The 23,049-nt window shown below is 42.0% G+C and overlaps 1 protein-coding gene across 5 annotated transcripts in view; it reads right to left on the bottom strand.

Moving 5' to 3' along the window:
- The window catches only part of PMS1 (PMS1 homolog 1, mismatch repair system component), a 102,766-nt gene that overhangs the window by 37,302 nt on the left and 42,415 nt on the right, over positions 1–23,049 (bottom strand). For 2 of the 5 annotated variants that reach the window (XM_062189157.1, XM_062189166.1), the window contains one exon: positions 1,124–1,240. In XM_062189157.1, coding sequence (XP_062045141.1) covers positions 1,124–1,240 — 117 coding nt within the window. Of the gene's footprint in view, positions 1–1,123; positions 1,241–6,649; positions 6,704–8,155; positions 8,329–23,049 lie in introns of those variants that run through there. The other 3 variants (XM_062189194.1, XM_062189184.1, XM_062189174.1) reach the window with 3 other exon arrangements.

Genomic DNA, 23,049 nt, shown 5'->3' with positions numbered 1-23,049 from the left:
CCTTGAAAATTACTTTTTGGGGCCAGTGCTGTAGTGCAGAGGGTTAAAGCCCTGGCCTTCAGCACCAGCATTCCATATGGGTGCCGGTTAGAGTGCCGGCTGCTCCACTTCCAATCCAGCTCCCTGCTAATGCCCCTGGAAAGCAGTGGAGGATGACCCAAGTGCTTGGGTCCCTGTACTTCCATGAGAGATAAGGAAGAAGCTCCTGACTTCTGGCTTCAGATGACCGCAGCTCAAGCCACTGTAGCCACTTGGGGAGTGAATCAGCAGATGGAAGACCTCTCTCTGTCTCTATGTCTCTGTGTAATTCTGCCTTTCAAATAAATAAAATAAATCTTTTTAAAAAAAAAATTACTTTAAAAAAATCAATGGGAGGGGCCAGCTCAACAGGCTAATCCTCCGCCTTGCGGCGCCAGCACATCAGGTTCTAGTCCCGGTCGGGGCGCAGGATTCTATCCCAGTTTTCCCTCTTCCAGGCCAGCTCTCTGCTATGGCCCGGGAAGGCAGTAGAGCAAAGCCCAGGTCCTTGGGCCCTGCACCCGCATGGGAGACCAGGAGAAGCACCTGGCTCCTGCCTTCGGATCAGCGTGGTGTGCCGGCCGCAGTGGTCATTGGAGGGTGAACCAACGGCAAAAGGAAGACCTTTCTCTCTGTCTCTGTCTCTCTCTCACTATCCACTCTGCCTGTCCAAAAAAAAAAAAAAAAAAAAAAAAATCAATGGGAGGGCATCTGGTGCAGTTAGGAAAATTTGGGGGATGATTGTATCCCATATCAATCTATCTAGATGAGCTCCTGGCTTTCGACTGTCCCAGCATTGGCTGCTGTGAGAACCTGGCAGGTAGGGTATGTCTATCAGTCTGTCTTTATCTTTCAAATAAATAAGATAAATTAAAAAAAAATCAAAATCAATAAAAACAACAAACAGAAAAGACAGAAAGAGAAACAGGGTAGGAGAAGGAGGTTTTATATAAGCTCAGTATGTATTTTCTTTTTAATCAGATACACATATCTGCTATAAATGTAGAAAAGAAAAACATCTTACCATTCCTAGTCCCCAAAAAGGAAATATTTTGACTGTTTCACTGGTGAAGCAGAATTATTAAAGGACGTTTGTGTTGCATACCTGAGATTCTTCAGAGCAGCACTGAAAGGATTCCATGTTGCCCATAACAGCAGTCCCCAGAACTGACATGAGAGCCATCTTATGGTCTGATACTTTAGTTTTTTGCCAAACGACGGCCTACGGACAAAATAACAAAGACAACCTTTAATACAACTTAGATCCACTACATTTAAGCATCCATCCTCAGCTTATATTTTCAATATCCTTTAGAAGAGATTCATGACCTATTTTTTTTTTGACAGGCAGAATGGACAGTGAGAGAGAGAGAGACAGAGAGAAAGGTCTTCCTTTTGCCGTTGGTTCACCCTCCAATGGCCGCCATGGTTGGCGCGCTGCGGCCAGCGCACCGCGCTGATCTGATGGCAGGAGCCAGGTACTTCTCCTGGTCTCCCATGGGGTGCAGGGCCCAAGCACTTGGGCCATCCTCCACTGCACTCCCTGGCCACAGCAGAGAGCTGGCCTGCAAGAGGGGCAACCGGGACAGAATCTGGTGCCCCAACTGGGACTAGAACCTGGGGTGCCGGCGCCGCAAGGCGGAGGATTAGCCTAGTGAGCCGCGGCGCCGGCGAGATTCATGACCTATTATGTCTACAGAATAAACTCTAGTTCTGAATTTCTGAAGCTGTGCATGTCTCAGTGTACAATCTATTTAGCTTCCTTTCACTTCAGTTTTCTCCTCGCTACATGATGACTTGTTCTTTCTCAAGGTTGTTGGAAGGTGAAAATACATACCAATGCATATAGGCCTGTCCCAATATAAAAGGGTTTTAACAAATACTAACAAATATTAAGTCTCTCCTCACCTCGTAGCCTAACCTTCAAAACATATACCTCGTAGCCTAACCTTCAAAACATATACTTCATTATATTATAAAATTAAACAGTTACTCGAAGTAAAGTATTACTATTGTATGCTACAGGATTTATGCAAAATCGAATGGGTATAAAATGTTTGGCAAAGCATGCTTTAATTATCCTTATAATTATATTTTTATATCCAAGTATGTATAAAATGTTGACCACCTCATAAGCATAAAAGCTGAGTGGCCTGGATTTTTTTTTCACTGCATAAATGTAGTAGAGAACATTTAAGAGACTCATAGTTCAGACAGACTGGACCAAAGCAGCTGTGAAGTAAATGATCAGGCTTGACACAGTGTTTCTTCACTTTTTAACAAGGTCCAATTACAGCCAAATCATTACAGAAATCATTAGAATACTTGCTTTTAGCCAAAAGGCTAAGAAGAGATAGAAATCATGAGAACAGAAACCACTCCTGCATTCAGCAAATATTCACTCAGGAATATCAATATTTAAGGGGCAAGCAAAGGAACAAAAGGGACTGAACAAGGGCCAGCATTGTGGTGTAATGGGTAAAGCCACTGCCTGCGATGCCAGCATCCCATATGAGCGCTGGTTGGAGTCCCAGCTGACCCACTTCTGATCCAGCTCCCAACTAATGCTCCTGGGAGAGCAGCAAAGGATGGCCCAATTGCTTGGGCCCCTGCACCCATGTGGGTGACCCAGGTGGAGTTCCATGTTCCTGGCTTTGGCTTGACCCAGCCCCAGCCATGGCAGCCATTTGGGGAGTGAACCAGTGGATAGAAGACTTCTCTCTCTGCAATTCCGCTTTCAAATAAATAAAATTAATTAATTATTTATTTATTTTCAAAAAGGGGGACTTGACATGAGTAGCCACAGAGAGGTGGGAAGAGCAGGGGGACAGTGCACTGTACAAAACAAAGTTTTATTTTGTTTTGTTTTAAAGAAAGAAGTAAACGTATGTGGTCAATGCTGAGAAAGCAGTGTAAGAGCACAGAGGTGGGTACAGGACTTAGAAAGCAAGAGGGCGGGAGCAGTTCTTGAGAAGCAAACTGAGCCACACTGCAGGGTTTCAATAGTGACAACAGGGAGGATACAGCAGAGTGAACCTAGACACCTCATCAGGAAGTCTGGGTGGGAAGGGCAATCAGACAGGAGGCAGGGATAAATAGTGAGACAAGAACAGTAGCTGTAGGAGCCCTGCAGGCTAAATGGCCGGAGGCTGGGTGTATCCTTTGTTCTCATTTCCTTCTGTAGCTGAAAAAGGTCTTCTGTCGGAAGGCAAAATACAGTGATCTAGGTATATAAGGATTGTGAAGAAGGCTTGAAATCATCCCTGTAGGATACTGAAAAAAGAAAGAAATGAAGGAATTGCCAGTTAACACCCAGTTGAGGTGGACTTTCATTATCTACATAGGTGAGAAAAGTCCAGAAAGGCAATACCTGTTCCAAAAAAATTTTTTTTTCAGTGAACTAAGTTGATAAAGCTAATAAAATTCTGCTTCCCTTCCACATGTGTGAATTTGACAATCAATGAAAGAAGATTCTGCAGTTGTTTCTGTAAAGTCTAAAACAGAGGTGAGAAAGAGAAAGGAAGATGAGATAAGAGGAGACCAGCTCAAAGAAGTCGGGCTAAAGAAAATCCTTAACAACGACCAGAAATCTAAATAGGTAGGACAAGAAAAGTACTAATGATATTTTGTACATTAAGATGAAATATGGGGGCCGGTGCTGTGGCGTAGTGGGTAAAACCACCACCTGCAGTGCCAGCATCCCAAACGGGCACCAGTTCACAAGTCCCGGCTGTTCCACTTCCAATCCAGCTCTCTGGTATAGCCTGGGAGAGCAGTGGAAAATGTCCTTGGGTCCCTGCACCCACGTGGGAGACCCAGAAGAAGCTCCTGGCTCTTGGCTTTGGATCAGCCCAGCTCCAGCGGTTGCAGCAATTTGGGGAGTGATACAGCAGGCGGAGGATTTCTCTCTCTCTCCCTCCCCACCTCCCTCTCTCTCTTTCTGTCCCTGCCTCTCAGTAACTCTGCCTTTCAAATAAATAAATAAATAAATAAATAAAAATTTTTTTTTTTGGAAAGGCAGAGTTAGACAGTGAGAGAGAGAGAGACAGAGAGAAAAGTCTTCCTTCCGTTGGTTCACCCCCCAGATGGCTGCTATGGCTGGCGCACTGCGCCAATCCGAAGCCAGGAGCCAGCCTCCTCCTGGTCTCCCATGCGGGTGCAGAGCCCAAGCATTTGGGCCATCCTCCACTGCACTCCCAGGCCACAGCAGAGAGCTGGCCTGGAAGAGGGGCAACCGGGACAGAATCCGACGCCCCAACCGGGACTAGAACCGGGATGCCGGCGCTGCAGGCAGATGATTAGCCTAGCGAGCCGCAGCGCCGGCCAATAAATAAATCTTGAAAAAAGAAAAAGAAGAAGAAGAAAGAAAGATTAAGTAAAAAGATCATGTTGTCCCCCAACTGGCACATTACAGATAGAAGTTAAGGGATGTGCACTTCCGGGTAAAGTGATAGAATCATTGGACCCTGCTTATATACCTGGGCTACCTATATATCATTTTGTTTTTAGAATCACAAAGAGCAACTGTTTGGGAAAACAGAGATAATGTAAACACTATTCAAAATGACAAATCAGTTAATATTTAATATAACTGGAAGACCTTTTACCTATTCCCAGAATTTTAATGATATCAATCAGATGGGAGTCACTTTTCTAAGGAACTCTTGTTAATCTTCTCAGCCAGCTCAGGTAGGTTTTATAATCTCATTTTACAGATGAAGAAACTGATGGCTGGTCACAGAATCAACATTTATATCCAAATCTTTACTGCTCTAAACCTCTCACATTTTGTTAACATTTCTCTCCTCTCTAGGGAAAGACAGCAATAATTTAGAACCAACTCCAGATGTTAATTAGAAATTGTCAAAGAGTAAAATTACTGATTGACAAATACATTTTTCATATATGATCACCCTAATGGCTATGTACTCTCCAATTATCTTGAGGCTACCAAGGAATTCACAATATAAATTTATTTTTAATCTATTCATTTAAAGATAATTTATCCAAAAAAAAAAAAAAAGTGCAAGGAGTAAAACTGGGGTTCTTATATCACCAGAAAAATAAAGTCCAAGAAAACAGAGAGCTAATAACCCAGCAATATAAAATCGGAATATTTTTGGGAATACAGTGGTTGGTACCTTAATCTTACTATGTAGGTTCAAATACCTAAGAATTAAAATTCTTTGTAATTTGCATTTATTGATAATCATATAAATATAGATACACAGTAGTTGGTCCCAAAATGCACAAAATGGTAGATCTAGAAAATAATTCAGGTACAATTTCATCTGAAATAGCAATTTTTCACTTTGTATTGTTTTCAAAGTGACCTGTATTAGAAAGAGGCTATAAAGTACACACAATCAGGTCTGGTTTTGTAGAGTGGCGGGTAGAGCTGCTGCCTGCAATGCCAGTATCCCATATATCCACTTCAATCCAGCTCCCTACTCTTTACATAGTGCCTGGGAAAGCAGTGGAAGATGGTCCAAGTGTTTGGGCCCCTGTGCCCATGTGGGAGACCCACAAGTTTCTGGCTCCTGGCTTTGGAGCAGCACAACTCTTGTCATTGCAGCTATCTAGGAAGTGAACCAAGGGATGGCAGATCTTTCTGTCTGTCCCTCTCTGTGAACTCTGCCTTTCAAATAAATAAAAATAACCTTAAAGGAAAAAGTACACAAATTCTAACTATTAAAAATAAATTATATACAATTTAAAGATAAAAGTATACATTCAGTTCAATGTGTAGATTTCTAAACAAAATATACGTTGTTAATTGCATTTATAGTTAAAGGTCAACAAAACAGATTTTAAAACTGGAACTTCTCTAGCACACATGGACTGTATAACTTTTCTTAATCTTTTAATGTAATCAATATTATAATGTAGAAATACTCCAGCCAAATTAAAATTTTGGAAGAAATTAATTTTGAATTTTTTCAATACATCATTAACTGAAGGTCTACTTTGTACTAGATACCATACTAAAAGCTGGAAAAGTAAAAAGGACAAGGTCTCAGCTATTAAAGTATTATAATACGAATGTATGATATTAAAGTAATTAAATTATGAAAACTGCTATTAAAAATACATAAGAAATACACAGTGGAGGGTGGCATGGTGTTGTGAAAAAACAGGTTAAGCTACAGCTTGTGGTGCTAGCATTCCTTATTGGAGTGTTGCTTTGAGTTCTGGCAACTCCACTTCTAATCCAGCTTACTGGAAAGGCAGCTCATGATAGTCCAAGTACTTGGGTCCCTGTCACCCACGTGGGATACCCAGATGGAATCTGGGCTCTAGACTTCAGCCTGGTCCATCTCTGGTTGTTGTGAGCATTTGGAGAGTGACTCAGTGGATGGAAGAGCTAAATGCCCCCCAACTGCCCAGCAAATAAATTAATTAATTAAAGAAATCTTTAAAAAAAAATAGTGGGGAGACAAGTGCTGTGGCCAAGAGGGTTAAGTCACTGCTCTGGATGCCCACATCCCATATTAGACTGTTTGGTCTGAGTCCAAGATACTTCATACTTCTGATTCAGCTTCCTGAAATGTACCTGTGAGACAGTGGATGATGGTCCAAATACCTGAGTCCTTGGACACACGTTGGAGACCCAAATGGAGTTCCTGACTTACAGCTTCAGCCTGCCTCAACCCTGGTTGTTGAAGGCACTGGGGAGTGAATCCGCCTTTCAATAAATAAATATTTAAAAAATGAAATACATAGTAGGAGCACTGTAGATGAAACCTAAGTCTGCTTCACAAAGGAGGTGCATGTGTGATAAGACTTGAAAGTATAACAGGAAGTACATTCCTAATAAATAAAACAGCATATGCAAAAGCACAAAAGTACAGAGAATATGCCTTGCTAGAGATGAAGTTAGACAAATAAGGGCAAAATCATGAATGACAGCATATCACCCAAAGGAGCTGTTATGGATTAACAGGTCCTGGCTCCCCAAATTCCTGCAGACATTTGAACCTCAAAGTCTAAAATTAGCAATTAATGCATTAATGCTAATGGATGGATTACGGTGGGAACTTGATCTAATTATGGGAGCATGGAGGAGGGGCCAGTGGGAGGTCTTTAGGTCACAAGGTTTTGCTCTTTAAAGGTCATTCTTCAAAGAGGGTTGGTTATTTGAGTCTTTCCAGCTTCTCTATGCTTCCTGGCTCGTGATGATTGCTCCTCAATACATCTCTACCACTGCCAGCCTCTACCAGATGCCAGACTAATGGTGCCATCTGCTCTGGAACTGTGAACCTCCACACTGTAAGCCAAAAATAAGCCTTTCCCTCCCCAGAAGCTCCTCTCAGGTACTTCAGTTAAGGTAATGAAAAGCTCATAGTTTCTCTTATGTCCAGTGCAGGGTCACTAGAGAAATCTAATTGGGAAAATGCCATGGTCAGATGTGAATGCTAGAAACAGATCTCTGGAGGAATGACTTAGTGAGAACTCAAACTAGAAAAACATGGATGTTTAAAAATGATTGAATTTATACAATTCCTAATTTTTCCCGGGAACATAGAAAATGGATGCAGTTCATATTCACAAAGTATCCCCACAGGTGCCCTGGGACTTTGTAACTCCTGGTAAATTTGCCATGATAATACTTGCTCTTCCACTCACAAAATTATAGCAGAATGTAAATCAGCCAAAGTGATATTTGCAAGATTATTCCTCCGGGTTTTTTTTTTAAGGTAAACAATTTATAAACTTCAGTACTTAACTAGCATTAATACTGTGTCTGAGTAACAATGGACTGCGTAATAGAACCAGTAACAAAGATAGAGAAGACAAGGACAGACTAAAGGATAAGAAGAAGACTTGATATGACATGGTGATTGCATTCGGAGGTGAAGACAAGACATGAATATCTCTCAGGTAGCTGACCTGGGAAACTGGAATGGTAGTGGCATCACCAAGAACACATCTGGTGGCAGGAAGATGATGACTTCAGCTTGCTTAGTGTTGAGTCCCTGGTACTGAGAACAGTACTAGGCACCCAGTAGCATCCACTGAACACTTACTTTTTTTAAGGAAAAAATAATTCCAATAGTGTTGAAAACTGGATGTGGTTTTAAATTAAATATTTATTATTTATTTCGCAGGCCAAGTGAGAGACGGAGAGACAGAGAGAAAGGTCTTCCATCTGCTGGTTCACTCCCCAAATGGCTGCAGAGGCCAGAGCTGGGGTGATCCAAAGCCAGGAGTTTCTTCCATGTCTCCTATGCAGGTGAAGGGGTCCAAGCACTTGGGCCATCTTCCACTGCTTTCCCAGGCCAAGCAGAGAGCAGAGATCCAAGCAGAGATCTGGATCGGAACAGGGGTGGTCAGGACATGAACTGGCACCCACATTGGATGCCGGTACTGCAGGTGGACACTTAACCTATAGGGCCACTCTGCTGGCCCCTGGATCTTTGTTCTTTCAAAGCTTAAGACTTCAGCTTGTCACACCATTTTATCCATTCAAAATTATAGTATTTGTCCAATATCTTCCCCTCCCTTCATTTATTTGAAAGACAAGGTGACACACACACACACACACAATCTTCTATCCTCTGGTTCACTTCACAAATGGCAACAACTGCCAGGAGCTAGGAACTCCAGCCTCATCTTCCCAAGCATTTGGGCCATCTTCCACTGTCTTCCCAGGAGCATTAGCAAGAAGCTGGATTGGAAGTGGAACAGCCACTCAAACCAGCATTCTGTTATAGAATGCTGGCATTGTAGGCAGCAGCTTACCTTGCCATGCCTGTAGGAGGCAGTAGATGATGGATTGAGTACTTGAGCTCCTAGTTCCCATGTGGGAGACCAGATGGAGTTCCTGGCTCCTGGATTTGGCCTGGCCCACTTCCAGCTATTGCAGGCATTTGGAGAGTGAGCCAGAGAATGAAAGAGCTCTGTCTCTCCCTCTCTATGCCTTTCAAGTAAATAAATAAATCTTAAAAAAAAAAAAGCTCCTAATAAACAAGTATTAGTTTGGCAGGAAAAACTTATTAACAAAACTTGTATCTCCTTAAAGATCTGCTAGTTCTCTGACAGCGATATATCCATATTTATGAATCCATATTTATGAATCTATCTATATATGTATTCAAACAATCAAAATAATTAAGGAAAATATTTTTTTAAAAATTTCTTGAGATTCCTGTACTAAATATAGCTATACATTCTGTGATACCACTAAGGTAAACATCATACTGTTTACTTTGGTTTATGGTAGAGTGATGCCTTAGGTACAGTTATAAATCTTAGCTGCTGATTAATGCAAGGATGCTATTTCACTGCCTGGCCTGCAGAACAGTTAGTATACAGAATTGTAAAAAGATCATTTCAGGAAACGGAGTGCTCTAGAAAAGCTGAGAAATGAAAACTTTGAAATGTGATTTAAAAATGAATTTTGAAGTGAACACTGTTAGTAGTCCGGGAGCATTATTTCACAAGAGGCAATAATTGCTTCAGATTAAGGGAGCTAATTGTTACCACTGGGTTAGTAATACAAGATAAAAAGGCCTGGCAGCAAATAAAATGTTTGCTATTACTCAGGCAATATTAATTTTCAAAACAGGATCCATTACTAAGAAACTAAACAATAAAATGTGATAAATAAATGTTAAGAATCCAAAAGAGAATGGATGTCTAATTAATTTCTATAGAAAAGTTTTAATCTGCTTTCTCTACCACTGCATCAACTCTACATTATTTTTAAAAATCAACTTTTCTTTTAACTTTCCAGTGTTTTTTGTATAACTTGCCCTTAGGCTGAAAGCTTAACATGTGCTAAAAATACACACAAACCTCCATATGTTTTCTATCTAGGTCACACAAAGTTGGAGCATCTGGATGTGCCAAGTAAGAATATGACTCTACTCAGTATGATGACAGTGCAAAAACGCTTCAATCAAAAATATATTATTACATGCACACCATCTTAGGTTTGATTGAAGTTAGTCAAATATATCTTGCCGCTGGTCCTACTTCATTGACATGTATTAAATGAACAAAATGAATTTAAATGAGAATACTCATTACTTAACCAGCAAACCTCAACTGCAAGAACAAGCAAGTTGTACACAGATGATGCACAATTAATGCTAAGACTGCCTTAACAAACACAGCTCCTAGAATGTGAAAGAGTATATGTCATTGGCCTGAGATGCAACTGTCATGGATAGAATGTCTCTTCCAAAACTCAGCTTGAAATTTAGCTACCACTGTAATGGTACTGAGAGGTGGGACCTTTCAGAGATCAGGTAATGGGGCACTGAACTCATGAATGCATTAACGCCATAATTTTGGAAAAAGGTTAGTTATCTCGGGAGAGGGCTCTTGATAAAAATCTAAGTTAGGTCAGTTCCACTGTGTATGTGTTCTGCTTGTCTCAGCATGTAATGCCTTCTGCTATGCTATGATTCAGTCCCTTGATATTGGTTATCGCAGCCTCCAGAACTATAAAGCAAGTCAATTTCATTGTTTAGAATTTAATCAGTCAGTGGTATTCTGTTACAGCAGTAGCAAATGGATTAGGACAACAGGAAAACAACCTACCTACCTTCCTTCCGTTCTTCCCTCCCTCACTCCCTTTCCTTCCTTCTTGTCCTCCTTCCTTCCCGTTCTTTCCATCCTTCCCTCCTTTCCTTTCTTCCTTCTTTCTTTAAAGATTTACTTATTTATTTGAAATGCAGAGTTACAGAGAGGGAGAGACAGAGAAAAGGAGAGAGAAAATCTTCCATCTGCTGGTTCACTCCTCAAATGGCTGCAATGGCCAAGGCTGGGCTAGGGGAAGCTAAGAGCCTAGAACTTTATCTGGGTATCCCATGCGGATGGCAGGGGGCCCAAGTAACTTGGTCGATCCTCTGCTGCTTTCCTGGGTGCACTGCCAGGAAGCTGCATCAGAAGTGGAGAAGCGTAGACTAGAATGAGTGCTCACACGGAATGCCAGCATCTCAGTGGTGGTTTACACTGCTGCACCACAACGAAGCCCTTCACTTTTCTTGCAAATTATACACACAAATTATATACACAAATAGTACACACAGGTGTACTAAACTCATATTTGAATTTCTTTTTTTTTTTTTTAAGATTTATTTATTTACTTGAGAATCAGAGTTACATACAGAGAGAAGGAAAAGCCGAGAGAGGTCTTCCATCTGCTGGTTCACTCCCCAACTGACTGCAACAGCCTGAGCTGCGCTGATCTGAAGCCAGGAGCCAGGAGCTTCTTCTGGGTCTCCCATGAGGGTGCAGGGGTCCAAGGACTTGGGCCATCTTCTACTGCTTTCTCAGGCCATAGCAGAGAGCTCAATCGGAAGAGGAGCAGCCAGGACACAAACCAGCACCCATATGGGATGCCGGCACTGCAGGTGGTGGCTTTACCTGCTACGCCACAGCACCAGCCCCTTGAATTTCTTAAAAGTCAGAAGTCTTAAATAATCTCAAGATCTTACAATTAACATAACTGGATGTATATCTATCACATCTGGATATGCATTTGTGCAGGTTATTGTTTTGCTGTGGCGTACTAGGTTAATTCTCCACCTGTGGTGCCAGCATCCCATATGGGTGCCAGTTCTAATCTCAGTTGCTCCTCATCTGATCCAGCTCTCTGCTATGGCCTGGGAAAGCACAAGATGGCCCATGTGCTTGGGCCCCTGCATCTGCATGAGAGACCCGGAAGAAGCTCTTGGCTCCTGGCTTTAGATCGGCCCAGCTCCATCCATTGTGGCCATTTGGGGAGTGAACCAGCGGATGGAAGACCTTTCTCTCTGTCTCTCCCTCTCACTGTCTTTAACTCTTATCTCTCACATAAATAAATAAAATCTTAAAAAAAAAAAAAAATGGCCAGCGCTGTGGCTTACTAGGCTAATCCTCCACCTGCAGCACCGGCACCCCAGGTTCTAGTCCCGGTCAGGGCGCCGGACTCTGTCCCAGTTGCTCCTCTTCCAGTCCAGCTCTCTGCTCTGGCCCAGGAAGGCAGTGGAGGATGGCCTAGGTCCTTGGGCCCTGCACCCATATGGGAGACCAGGAGGAAGCACCTGGCTCCTGGCTTCGGATAGGCGCAGTGCGCCGGCCCTAGCGGCCATTTGGGGGCTGAACCAACAGAAAAAGGAAGACCTTTCTCTCTGTCTCTCTTTCACTGTCTAACTCTGCCTGTCAAAAAAAAAAAAAAGGGTAGGAGGCACAAACACAAGATAAAGAGGCAGCTCTCCCCACCCAGCCAAACTGCTATATAACTACAATATTAGCTATAGCAATTTATCACTATGACATTATCTAATGTTCTGAATTCCATCACAATATTAATATGATTATTAAAAGAAGAACGCTTTCTACTAACAGTAAACATTAAAAAGACTTAATTATTTTTAAGCAGCCTCAAACTTTCAAAAATGATGCTATCTCAATAAAATCTATTCAGCATAATTCTGAATTTTAAAATCTCGTTTTTACTTAAGTATTCCTTTTTTTTAAAAAAATTTATTTATTTATTTATTTGACAGATAGAGTTAGACAATGAGAGAGAGAGACAGTGAGGAAGGTCTTCCTTCCCTTGGTTCACTCCAGGAGCCAGGTGCTTCTTCCTGGTCTCCCATGCAGGTGCAGGAGCCTAAGCACTTGGGCCATCCTCCACTGCCTTCCCGGGCCACAGCAGAAGCTGGACTGGAAGAGGAGCAACCTGGTATCCTGCTAGAATCCGGTGCCCATATGGGATGCTGGAGCCTCAGACGGAGGATTAGCCTAGTGAGCCACGGCACCAGCCCCTACTTAAGTATTTATTTTACTTTATATTCTAACTATGGCAGATATGGACTAGAACATGCGTAACTGTTTTTCCTTAAGGCTATCTAGAATTTAATCACATTTTACCTATACACGGTGGCTTTGTTTAACTATCCAGACAAAAGACAAAGATGAGAGTAAATTTTTCATCCTATCTTTTCATACTTTTTGGTTTTTCAGTCAGGAGGAAGTAGGAGCCATTAAAAAATTAAATAAGAATTTAAAAGCATTACCTTTCTATAACTTTCAAATGCAGATTACAGAGAATCACTTCTTGGCAGTCTTTAAAAAGAAGAGTTATTTCCAACTGATAATCAAACCCTGTCCTATCTACATCAGCAATATTTTTCTGGCCTAGACGCTCTTCTCCATGCCCTGTGCAACTCCCCAGACTATCTGACCAGCTTCCACAGTCTTACATAAAGACTAAAGGTAATTATACATATCCTCCAACTGCTGTGAGAATTACCCTATTTTATCAATCTCTTACTGAAACTCCTCATTTGGTTACCTTTTGACCTCTTTGCAGGAAGTCCATATTCCCATGTAAAGTACACAAGATCCTTCAGAAGACAGACCCATCTGTTTTGGGATGTTTCTAGCCCCATCTTCTTTCTCACACCATCTTTCCCTGGCCGCTGATGATTCCTTGACATTGTACATCTTGTTCTTCATGCTTCGCATGCCTCTGCTCACCTTACCTTTCTTGAAAAAGTTCTAAGGCCATGACTTTTAATTCTCATTTGTGAATTAGGACAGATTTTTGTAAATATTCACAGCATCGGCCAGCGCCGTGGCTTAACAGGCTAATCCTCCGCCTTGCGGCACCGGCACACCAGGTTCTAGTCCCGGTCGGGGCGCTGGATCCTATCCCGGTTGCCCCTCTTCCAGGCCAGCTCTCTGCTATGGCCCGGGAAGGCAGTGGAGGATGGCCCAAGTGCTTGGGCCCTGCACCCGCGTGGGAGACTGGGAGAAGCACCTGGCTCCTGGCTTCGGATAAGCGATATGCGCCGGCTGCAGCGGCCATTAGAGGGTGAACCAACGGCAAAAAGGAAGACCTTTCTCTCTGTCTCTCTCTCACTATCCACTCTGCCTGTCCAAAAAAAAAAAAATCACAGCATCAACAAAAAAGCAATTAATGTTTATGGAGTACGTGGCATGTGCTATGCTAAGAATTTGCTTTATCTAATTTAAAAACCTTACTCTGCAGTAGGTACCATTACTCCATTTTAAAGATGAAGAATCTGAAGTCTAGACAGGTAATTTTTAAAAAACATTTATTTATTTATTTGAAAGTCAAAGTTACAGAGAGAGAGGGAGAGAAAAGAAATTAGAGGTCTTCCATCCACTGGTTCACTCTCCAGATGGTCGCAATGGCTAGCAGTGGGCCTGGCCAAAGCCAGGAGTCAAGAGGTTCCTCAGGTCTCCCATGTCCCAAACATGTGGGCCATCTTCCACTGCTTTCCCAGGCCATTAGCAGGGAGCTGGACAGGAAGTGGAGCAGCCAGAACATGAAATGGCATGGTGTTGCAGGCAACAGCTTCACCTGTGACACCATGCCCCTAGAGGGTAATTTTAAGCCAGTCAGCCATAACATGTAAGGTCAGAATTTGAAATCAGGTCTATTTAAAGTCTATTTTCTTAATAGTTAATAAGTCTTTCCAAAGGATGAAAGGAAGATATAGGTTGGAACTTTATTTTTTTTATTTTTTGACAGGCAGAGTTAGACAGTGAGAGAGAGAGACAGAGAGAGAGTTAGAGACAGTGAGAGACAGACAGAGATAAAGGTCTTCTTTCCGTTGGTTCACTCCCCTAACTGCTGCTACGGCTGGCGCTGTGCTGATCCAAAGCCAGGAGCCGGGTACTTCCTCCTGGTCTCCCATGTGGGTGCAGGGACCCAAGCACTTGGGTCATCCTCTGCTGCCCTCCTGGGCCACAGCAGAGAGCTGGACTGGAAGAAGAGCAACTGGGACAGAATCTGGCACCCCGACCAGGACTAGAACCCAGGATGCTGGCGCTGCAGGCGGAGGATTAGCCAAGTGAGCCTCGGCATCAGCCAGGTTGGAACGTCTATAGTATAATTTTAAAAAATTCTACAGCAATATAATTTTCTTTAAAATTCACACCATTTAAGACTTGAAGCAGGCCGGCGCCGCGGCTCAATAGGCTAATCCTCCGCCTAGCGGTGCCGGCACACCAGATTCTAGTCCTGGTCGGGGCACCGATCCTGTCCTGGTTGCCCCTCTTCCAGGCCAGCTCTCTGCTGTGGCCAGGGAGTGCAGTGGAGGATGGCTCAAGTCCTTGGGCCCTGCACCCCATGGGAGACCAGGAGAAGCACCTGGCTCCTGCCATCGGATCAGCGCAGTGCGCCGGCAGCAGCACGCCTACCACAGCGGCCATTGGAGGGTGAAACAACGGCAAAAAGGAAGACCTTTCTCTCTATCTCTCTCTCTCACTGTCCACTCTGCCTGTCAAAAAAAAAAAAAAAAAAGATTTGAAGCAATTTCTAACTATCACAGATAAAAGAAAGAAAATTAATTAGAAATTATTACTACCCTACTAAGACAAGTCTCCTATAGTGTTTTTAAGATTTATTCATTTATTTGAAAGTCACAGTTACAGAGAGAAAGGAAGACACAGAGATAAAGACACACACACACACACACATACACACACAGATCTTCCATTCATGGCTCACTCCCCAAATTGCCACAATGGCCAGGGCTGGGCCAGGCTGAAGCCAAGAGCTTCATCCTGGTCTCCCACATGGATGTAGGTGGCCAAGCACTTGGGCCACATTCTACTGCTTTCCCAGGCACTTTAGCAGGGAGCTGGATTGGAAGTGGAGCAGCTGGGACTTGAACCAGTGCTCATATAGGATTCCAGCATCACAGGTGGTGGCTTTACCCACTCTACCACAACGCCAGTCTCTCCCACAGTGTTTTACATTAGGGGTTTTGCTTTTTTTTTTTTTTTTTTTTTTTTTTTTGGTAATTTCAAAGTTTGCTAAAAATTTTTCACTTATTTTATTCATTTGAAAGGCAGAGAAACACAGTCGGGGCCCATCTACTGATTCATTCCGTGCATGCCCAGGAGCTGAGAACTCAATCCAGGTCTCCCACGTGGATGGCAGAGACCCAACTACTTGAGTTACCACTTGGTGCCTCCCAGAGTGTATTTAGCAGCAAAAAAGCTGGAATTTGGAGCAGAGCTGGAACTCGAACCCAAGCATTCCAATATGGGCTGCAGGCATCCCAAATGGTGTCTTAACCACTGTGCGAAACAGCTGACCCCAGTTTAAAAAGCTTACCATTATAATCACTTAGAGTTTATAAGCAAAGTCTAATGTAAAAGCTTCAGATGGTCTACATGAAATATTTAACTAATCGAAAGTAAATTTGCTTCTTATGTTGGCTACTTATATTTAATTAATGAATGGAAAGCCAACTTTGTTTCCCATATTAGCTAACTTGTTTTAAACATAGGTTATGACAACAAAATGCAAACGTCTTCAAAACTATTTACTGAGAAGCAAATCAAACAATAACTTAAATTTTGCATAGAAGGGGAAGAAGAAAAAGAAGTCAGTGTGTTTTCTTAGATCCTGAAGATGAATTTTATAACAATCTCTTTTCTTTCCTGGCATGCAAACATGTAATCTAGTGGTATATTGGCTCGATTACTGCATTCAAATTTATGAAATACTTTCCCTGTTTTTGGAACAAAGAGAACAGAAAGAGATGGTTGTTTTTAACACTCTAGTAACAATATATTCAGAAGCTGCTCAACAGATCAGTATCCATTTTGCAGTCCTTATTTAAAATAAACAAAATGTGTTAGGAACATTAAATAAATAATGCAAATATTAAAGTCTATCTTTCAAACAGTCCTAAAGTTAAATATGTTATTTTCACCAAAACATGACAAAATTTGAAGTCCTTTTCCCTGCCTGTATATTTTCTATGCTTCTCAAAACCCTTTAGGTCAGCCTCAGCTTAGTGCTTAGCATAATGGATCTTGACAACCCTGAAATACTTTTTCACTTGGCTTTTAGGACACAACACCCTGCTAAGCCCCCTACCTTTTTGGCCATTTGTTATGAGCTTCCTAGTTCCACTCCATGTCCTTAAATTTTAAACATTTAGTGTCCCAGGATTCAATCCTGGAACTTACTCTCTTTTCTAGATATGTACATTTTTCTTGGTGTGCTTATTCAGGCTCATGTGACTTTAAGTAGCAGTCACACTTTGATAATTTCTAAATTTTTATCTCACTCTACTATAACAAGTCCCTGAATTATAGACTTACAAATTTTGCTACTTTGGCAGTCTTTCTCTTTGGACATCTGCTAAGAAGCTCCTCACATTTAACATGTCAAAAACTGAGGTCTGGGGGCAGGTGTTGCTGTGTAGCAACCCATATGGGTGCCATTCATGTACTGGCTGCTTCACTTCTAATCCAGCTCCCTACTAATGGCCTGGGAAAAGAAGCAGAAGATGGCCAAGAATTGGGGCCTCTGCTACCTATGTTGGAGAACTGGATGAAGCTCCTGGCTCTAGGCTTCAGCCTGGCCCCTCTGGCTGTTGTGGCTATCTGGAAAAGGAACAGAGATGAAAGATCTCTGTCTCTCTTTCCACCACCTCCGACTTTGACTTTCAAATAAATAAATCTTTAAACAAAACAAAACTGAGGTCTGTATCTTTCCTCTCAAGCTATTATTTTGGTGTCCTTCCTTATCTGTATAGGAGAACTGTATTGTTTGTTAGGAAACCACAAAGCCTTAAGGTGACTCTAGGCCACTGATTCACACTCTCAGCTAACTGAAGTGTAAATTCTGTAGGTCTACTTTCAGAAGAGATCTAGAATCTAACTACTTTTCACCATGTCTATGAGCACTGGAAGCACAAAATTTCTGTAGCAGCTACTAAAAGGCAGAATCAGTGGGACTCGCTGACTGCCTGCTTGTAGAAAATAAAGAACAGAAAATGTCTGAAGATATTGAACTTCCCTACCCAGAAAAATGGTACTATGACATCCATTTTACACTCTTGAACGGGTACATCTGACTTTCTGTTGAATAGATATCACCTTCTTGAATTATACTGAAATAATTCTGATGTCATTCCAAAATACAGCTTCCAGAAACAAAGTCTGTACAGTGAAACTTTTACCACACCAATAGAGTTTTTGTTTATCTAGAGAATTTAGAGACAGAAGATAACCAAGTCAAGGCTTGTTAGGATTTTTTAGCCTTAAAATCTGTTGTCTTTAAAAAAAATGCCCAGATTAAGAATAAAGAACCATGTTGTTGGGAATTTTGCTTGACTAAAATTGTGTGTGTGTGTGTGTGTATAAAGGGTAACAGCGTTAGGTAAGTACCAGAAGCCAGGTGATGAGAGTATTAGAGGCTCAGATTCTGTGAGTTCGGTCCATATAGAGGAATGAATGGTTTATGTAAAGTGAAGAACAAAATCTGATTGCCTACGTTGATATTTAAATCACAGGAATGGCAGTGATCTCTGAGTTTGAAAACAGAAGATTCAAAGCTGAGTGGAGGTTTTAGAGGGGGAGGAGAAAGAACAAAGTCTGGAAATAGCAACAAGATACAATGAAGTGAAGAACAGGTGAGAGAAATAAGCCACAGAATGAAAGAGCTGGAGGGGTATAGGGTCCTCAGGGAGAGTTCCATTTCAGTTACAGCAAAAAAGCAAGCAAAAGAAATGTTAGATGCATAGGAAATCTCACTTATGACTGATCACATGAAACGAGGACATTTCAGGAAAAGGGCATTGGAAAAATTATTTGTGTAAGAATCCAGGGTGATCTGGGATAATTTGAGAGACTCAGACTTCTTGTGTTTATAGGAATAAAAATGATGAAATTAGTGCTGATAGTTCCAAAGCAATCAGAAAGCTGCAAGACTCTGACTTCTAAGAGGAAGACTGCAGAGGTCTTGCTGGCATTACGAAGTTCTGGAAATCCCATCTGACACTGAAGATGGATGTAAGTTCTGAGAACAAGGTCCCCACTGATCCCTACAATAGAAATCTACAGAGACGGCAGGATCTCACACTGCACTGAGATCTCATCTGATCCCCACCAAAGCAAGTCTTACTTTCTGCCTATATCATATTTCTCTTATTCACACAGATTTTTCTAGATTCTGTGCACCTCTTGTGCCTCATCAGGTGATGTTTAGTACAGAACTGAATTCCAATTGCAAATAGGGCTTAAATCTGCTGCCATAATCTCTTAGGCCTTAATCAAACCAGGGGTGTGACTAAGTTCTCTTGAACATTTTATAATAGCTAAGCCATTTTTTTTAAATAGCTAAGGCATTTTATCTGTTCAGAACAACTAAGAACCTTTGTGATGGGGTAAGCCCTATCTGCACGCCCTAATATGTATCAGAGCATCTCTAATATGTATCTAATATGTATCAGAGCATCAGCTCCAGTCCATCCAAGACACTTGCTAAGCATGTGCACATGGAGACCTGGATCACAGCACATCCACCATGAATTCTTCCCTGATAATTCTAGCCTGCTACAGTCTAAACAGGACAGCTCTCCAACTTATTCAGACATTTAAATCCCTAAATCCCGGTTGATGACACCTATAGAGTAGAAGCTTCATTCTATTATAGTGTCTGAAGGTCAAACCTTTGGGAAGTGAATGGATCGGATCATCAGCATAGACCTGCCATGATTTAATCATGATAGCTTTATAAAGAGACCACAGAGACAGAGATGAGCAGCTCCCTGTCTCTGCTTCCGGGCTTACCATGGGATCCTTTCTCTGCACTTGTTCTGCCATCTACTGACCTTCTCAGATCCCAGACCAGTGAGGGTGCCTAGTTTTGAACTGTGACCATTCTTAACTACCATGAACCAAATAAACCTTCCTTCCTAAGGAGCTTCACTCAGATATTTATTATAGTGATGAACAGCTAACCAATACATAGGATGAAGTAATGTTTTTCTCTCCTCGATTTTCATAGTATTTATCAAATATACACACTTTTATACCATGTTTCCTCATATGACAAGCTTCTTCAGAGTGTAAGCCCTCACATAACCACATACATAGTAAAGGAGAATGTTGCACTACAAATTAAGAGATACAGGATGGGTACTTGGTGTAGTAGTTAAGACACAGATTAGGACACTCACATCCCATATTGGAGGTTGATTTCAAGTCTGCACTCTTTTCCTGATTCCAGCTTCCTGCTAATGTGAGCGTCAGGAGGCAGCAAGTGATGGCCACCCATGTGGGAGACCCAGATTGAGTCCTTTGCTCCTGGCTTTGCCCTGACCCAGCCCTAGCCATTGTGGATATCTACAATATTGGAGTAGAGAAACCTATTAGGATAAATATAAAATACAGTTAGAGGATCAGTAAAGGAATTATTATGTAGTCTATTTGACTAAGGTCATCAAAATAGAATACACTAAAATGGTAAGTCTCAGAGATATCCCTATCAATTGCTGTGCTCCTACCCCCTGCCACTGCTTGATCCAAACAAATTTTTTATGTTTCCAGACTGGTTCTAATGGAAACATATCACTGAAATAGCTTCCAGGAAAGGAAACAGACAAGACAGAATAGCACATATGAATACAAGTGAAAACATACTCTGCAAAAAGCTAAGAGGTCACTGGGGAATCCAAAAGGATGAATCCTCCAAAAAAGATCTAATTTATGAACAAATACTACGAGAAGCCAGTGTTTAAAACTGGTGCTCTACACATTTCTGTATTTTGACTTCAGTACTACCTGATTCATGTACTATTCCTTTGCTGTGTACTGAGTGAGTACCCAGGGGAATACTGCTAAGTTAGATGCAGCCTCCTTCCCAAAAGAAGATAACTATCAAACAGGGCAGAGAAATTGAAAAATCACTACCAACAAAGCAAAAATGACATAATACAAACACATGGAAAATGCTACAGGAACAGCTGAAGGATAGCCAATTCCTGCTGAGAGATAATAGATGACTTCAGAGACTTCTCCAATAGTGAAAACATCAAAATCAGAAATCAACTGCACTAAAATCTGACTGATTGAGACTTTCCTTTTCTCTATGTATTTCACAGAATTTAAGTGAAAGTCAAAGAAATTAATATAAGAAAAAATGAGAAACATTTAATAAATTCAGTTATCATTAATTTGTAGGTAGCCAAAAAAAAAAAAAAAATACCTCCCAAACAAAAAAAGCCACAATTGATAAACAGCCCCAAGCTAACCTTAAAATATACCTGAAGGGATGTCCACTTTGTCAATTAAGACAAAAGACACATGAAACCCCCAAAACATTCCAGGTGGGCACTAGAAAAGTGAGGTATCTGAGCCCCAGCCTTGAGCTGGAGTCTCTCCTAGTAGTACAGTCTCCATAACCCTTGCTGGGACTGGCAGAGGGGGAAGCACCCTTTCATGGGCTCAGTTGTAACTAAAGACTTTGCCTTGATTTCCCTTAATACAACTGAAATAAGACTGGGGCATTCAAAAAGATTTGAGTAAAATGCTGAAAGGTATAAAGAAGGATACAAGAAACAGAGAGAGAACCATGAATGTAGGGGATACAAACTGTATGACATCACTTATCTTCAGTTTACAATCCCAATTTTCAGCCACTATGATAAAATCCCCTCTAAGAAACTCTGAAATCAGATACCAGCCATTCATAGCTGTGTCATTATTCTTCCAGATCTCAGAAAGCTAAATGAATAAAACAGAACCTTGAGACAGGTATTTAGCCTAGTGGTTAGGCCACCAGTGGAGATGGCTGTGTGCCATATCAGATTACCTGGACTGGATACCAGAGTCTGACCCATGACCTTAGCTCCCCATTAATGCAGATGTTGCAAGACAACAGTGATGGCTCAGATAAGCTCCTACCACTTGCATGGCAAACCTGGACTGTGCTCCTGGCTCCTGGCTCCGGCCTGGCAGTCCTAATCACTGTGTGGCAGGAGTCAGGGGGTCTCTTCCTTCCCTCACTGTTCTGCTATGCCAGGTCAAAGAGAGATGAATAAAGTTGATTTTTTTTTAAAGATTTATTTATTTATTTGAAAGGCAGAGTTAGAGAGAGAGAGAATGAGAGAGACAAAGAAAGAGATGTCTTCCATTTGCTGGTTCATTCCCTAAACTGCCATGACAGCCAGGACTCGGCCAGACTGAAGCCAGACATCTGGAACTGCATCTAGGTCTTCCATGTGAGTGCTGGGGCCCAAGTATTTGCTTTCCCAGGCACATTAGTAGTAAGTTGGATTGGAAGTAGAACAACCCTGACTCAAATGGGCACCCATATTGGATGCCTATATCACAGGAAGCAGCTTAACCCACTGTGCCACAGAACCAGCTACAAATAAAAACCTTTTAAAAACCAAAAAACATCAACTGATTCTAGTAAGGCTTTACTCTAAGAGGGAGGTCATTTTTTTAAATAAAAGTGTCTTTTTAAAAAAAATTTTGGAAGACAGAAGGACAGAGGGTGAGAGACAGACAGACAGAGATCCCCTATCAGCTGGTTCACTCTCCAAATGCCCAAAACAGCTTGGGCTGGGCTAGACTGAAACCAGGAGCCAGAAACTCAATCTAGGTCTTTCACATGGGTGGCAGGTACCCAACCACTTTAGCCATTACCTGCTGACTCCCAGGGTACACAATAGAAGGAAGCCAGAATCAAGAGCAGAGCTGGGATTTGGATCCAGGAACTCTATGACATCTTCTGTAATAGTTAAAAACCTTTTTTTTTTTTTTTTTTTTTGACAGGCAGAGTGGACAGTGAGAGAGAGAGAAACAGAGAGAAAGGTCTTCCTTTTGCCGTTGGTTCACCCTCCAATGGCTGCCACGGCCGGCATGCTGCGGCTGACACATCGCACTGATCCGAAGCCAGGAGCCAGGTGCTTCTCCTGGTCTCCCAGGGGGTGCAGGGCCCAAGGACCTGGGCCATTCTCCACTGCACTCCCGGGCCACAGCAAAGAGCTGGCCTGGAAGACGGGCAACCTGGACAGAATCCGGCGTCCCAACCAGGACTAGCACCCGGTGTGCTGGCAACGCAGGCGGAGGATTAGCCTGTTGAGCCACGGCGCCGGCCAAAACCTTTCTATTATCAATGACATCCAATTCAGCTACTGTAATACCAGTAGGTTTCTCACTATTAAAACAAAATTCAATTCAAAACAATTTTTAAAACCATAAGCAGTTTAGGAAAAGCACAGCATTCATAAAAGTCAACAATTACCAAGT

Source organism: Lepus europaeus, chromosome 1 (genome assembly GCF_033115175.1).
Source record: "Lepus europaeus isolate LE1 chromosome 1, mLepTim1.pri, whole genome shotgun sequence".
In the NCBI taxonomy this organism is placed as follows: Eukaryota; Metazoa; Chordata; class Mammalia; order Lagomorpha; family Leporidae; genus Lepus; species Lepus europaeus.
Note: the sequence above shows the minus strand (reverse complement) of the source record. Positions and strands in the feature narration are given on the sequence as shown.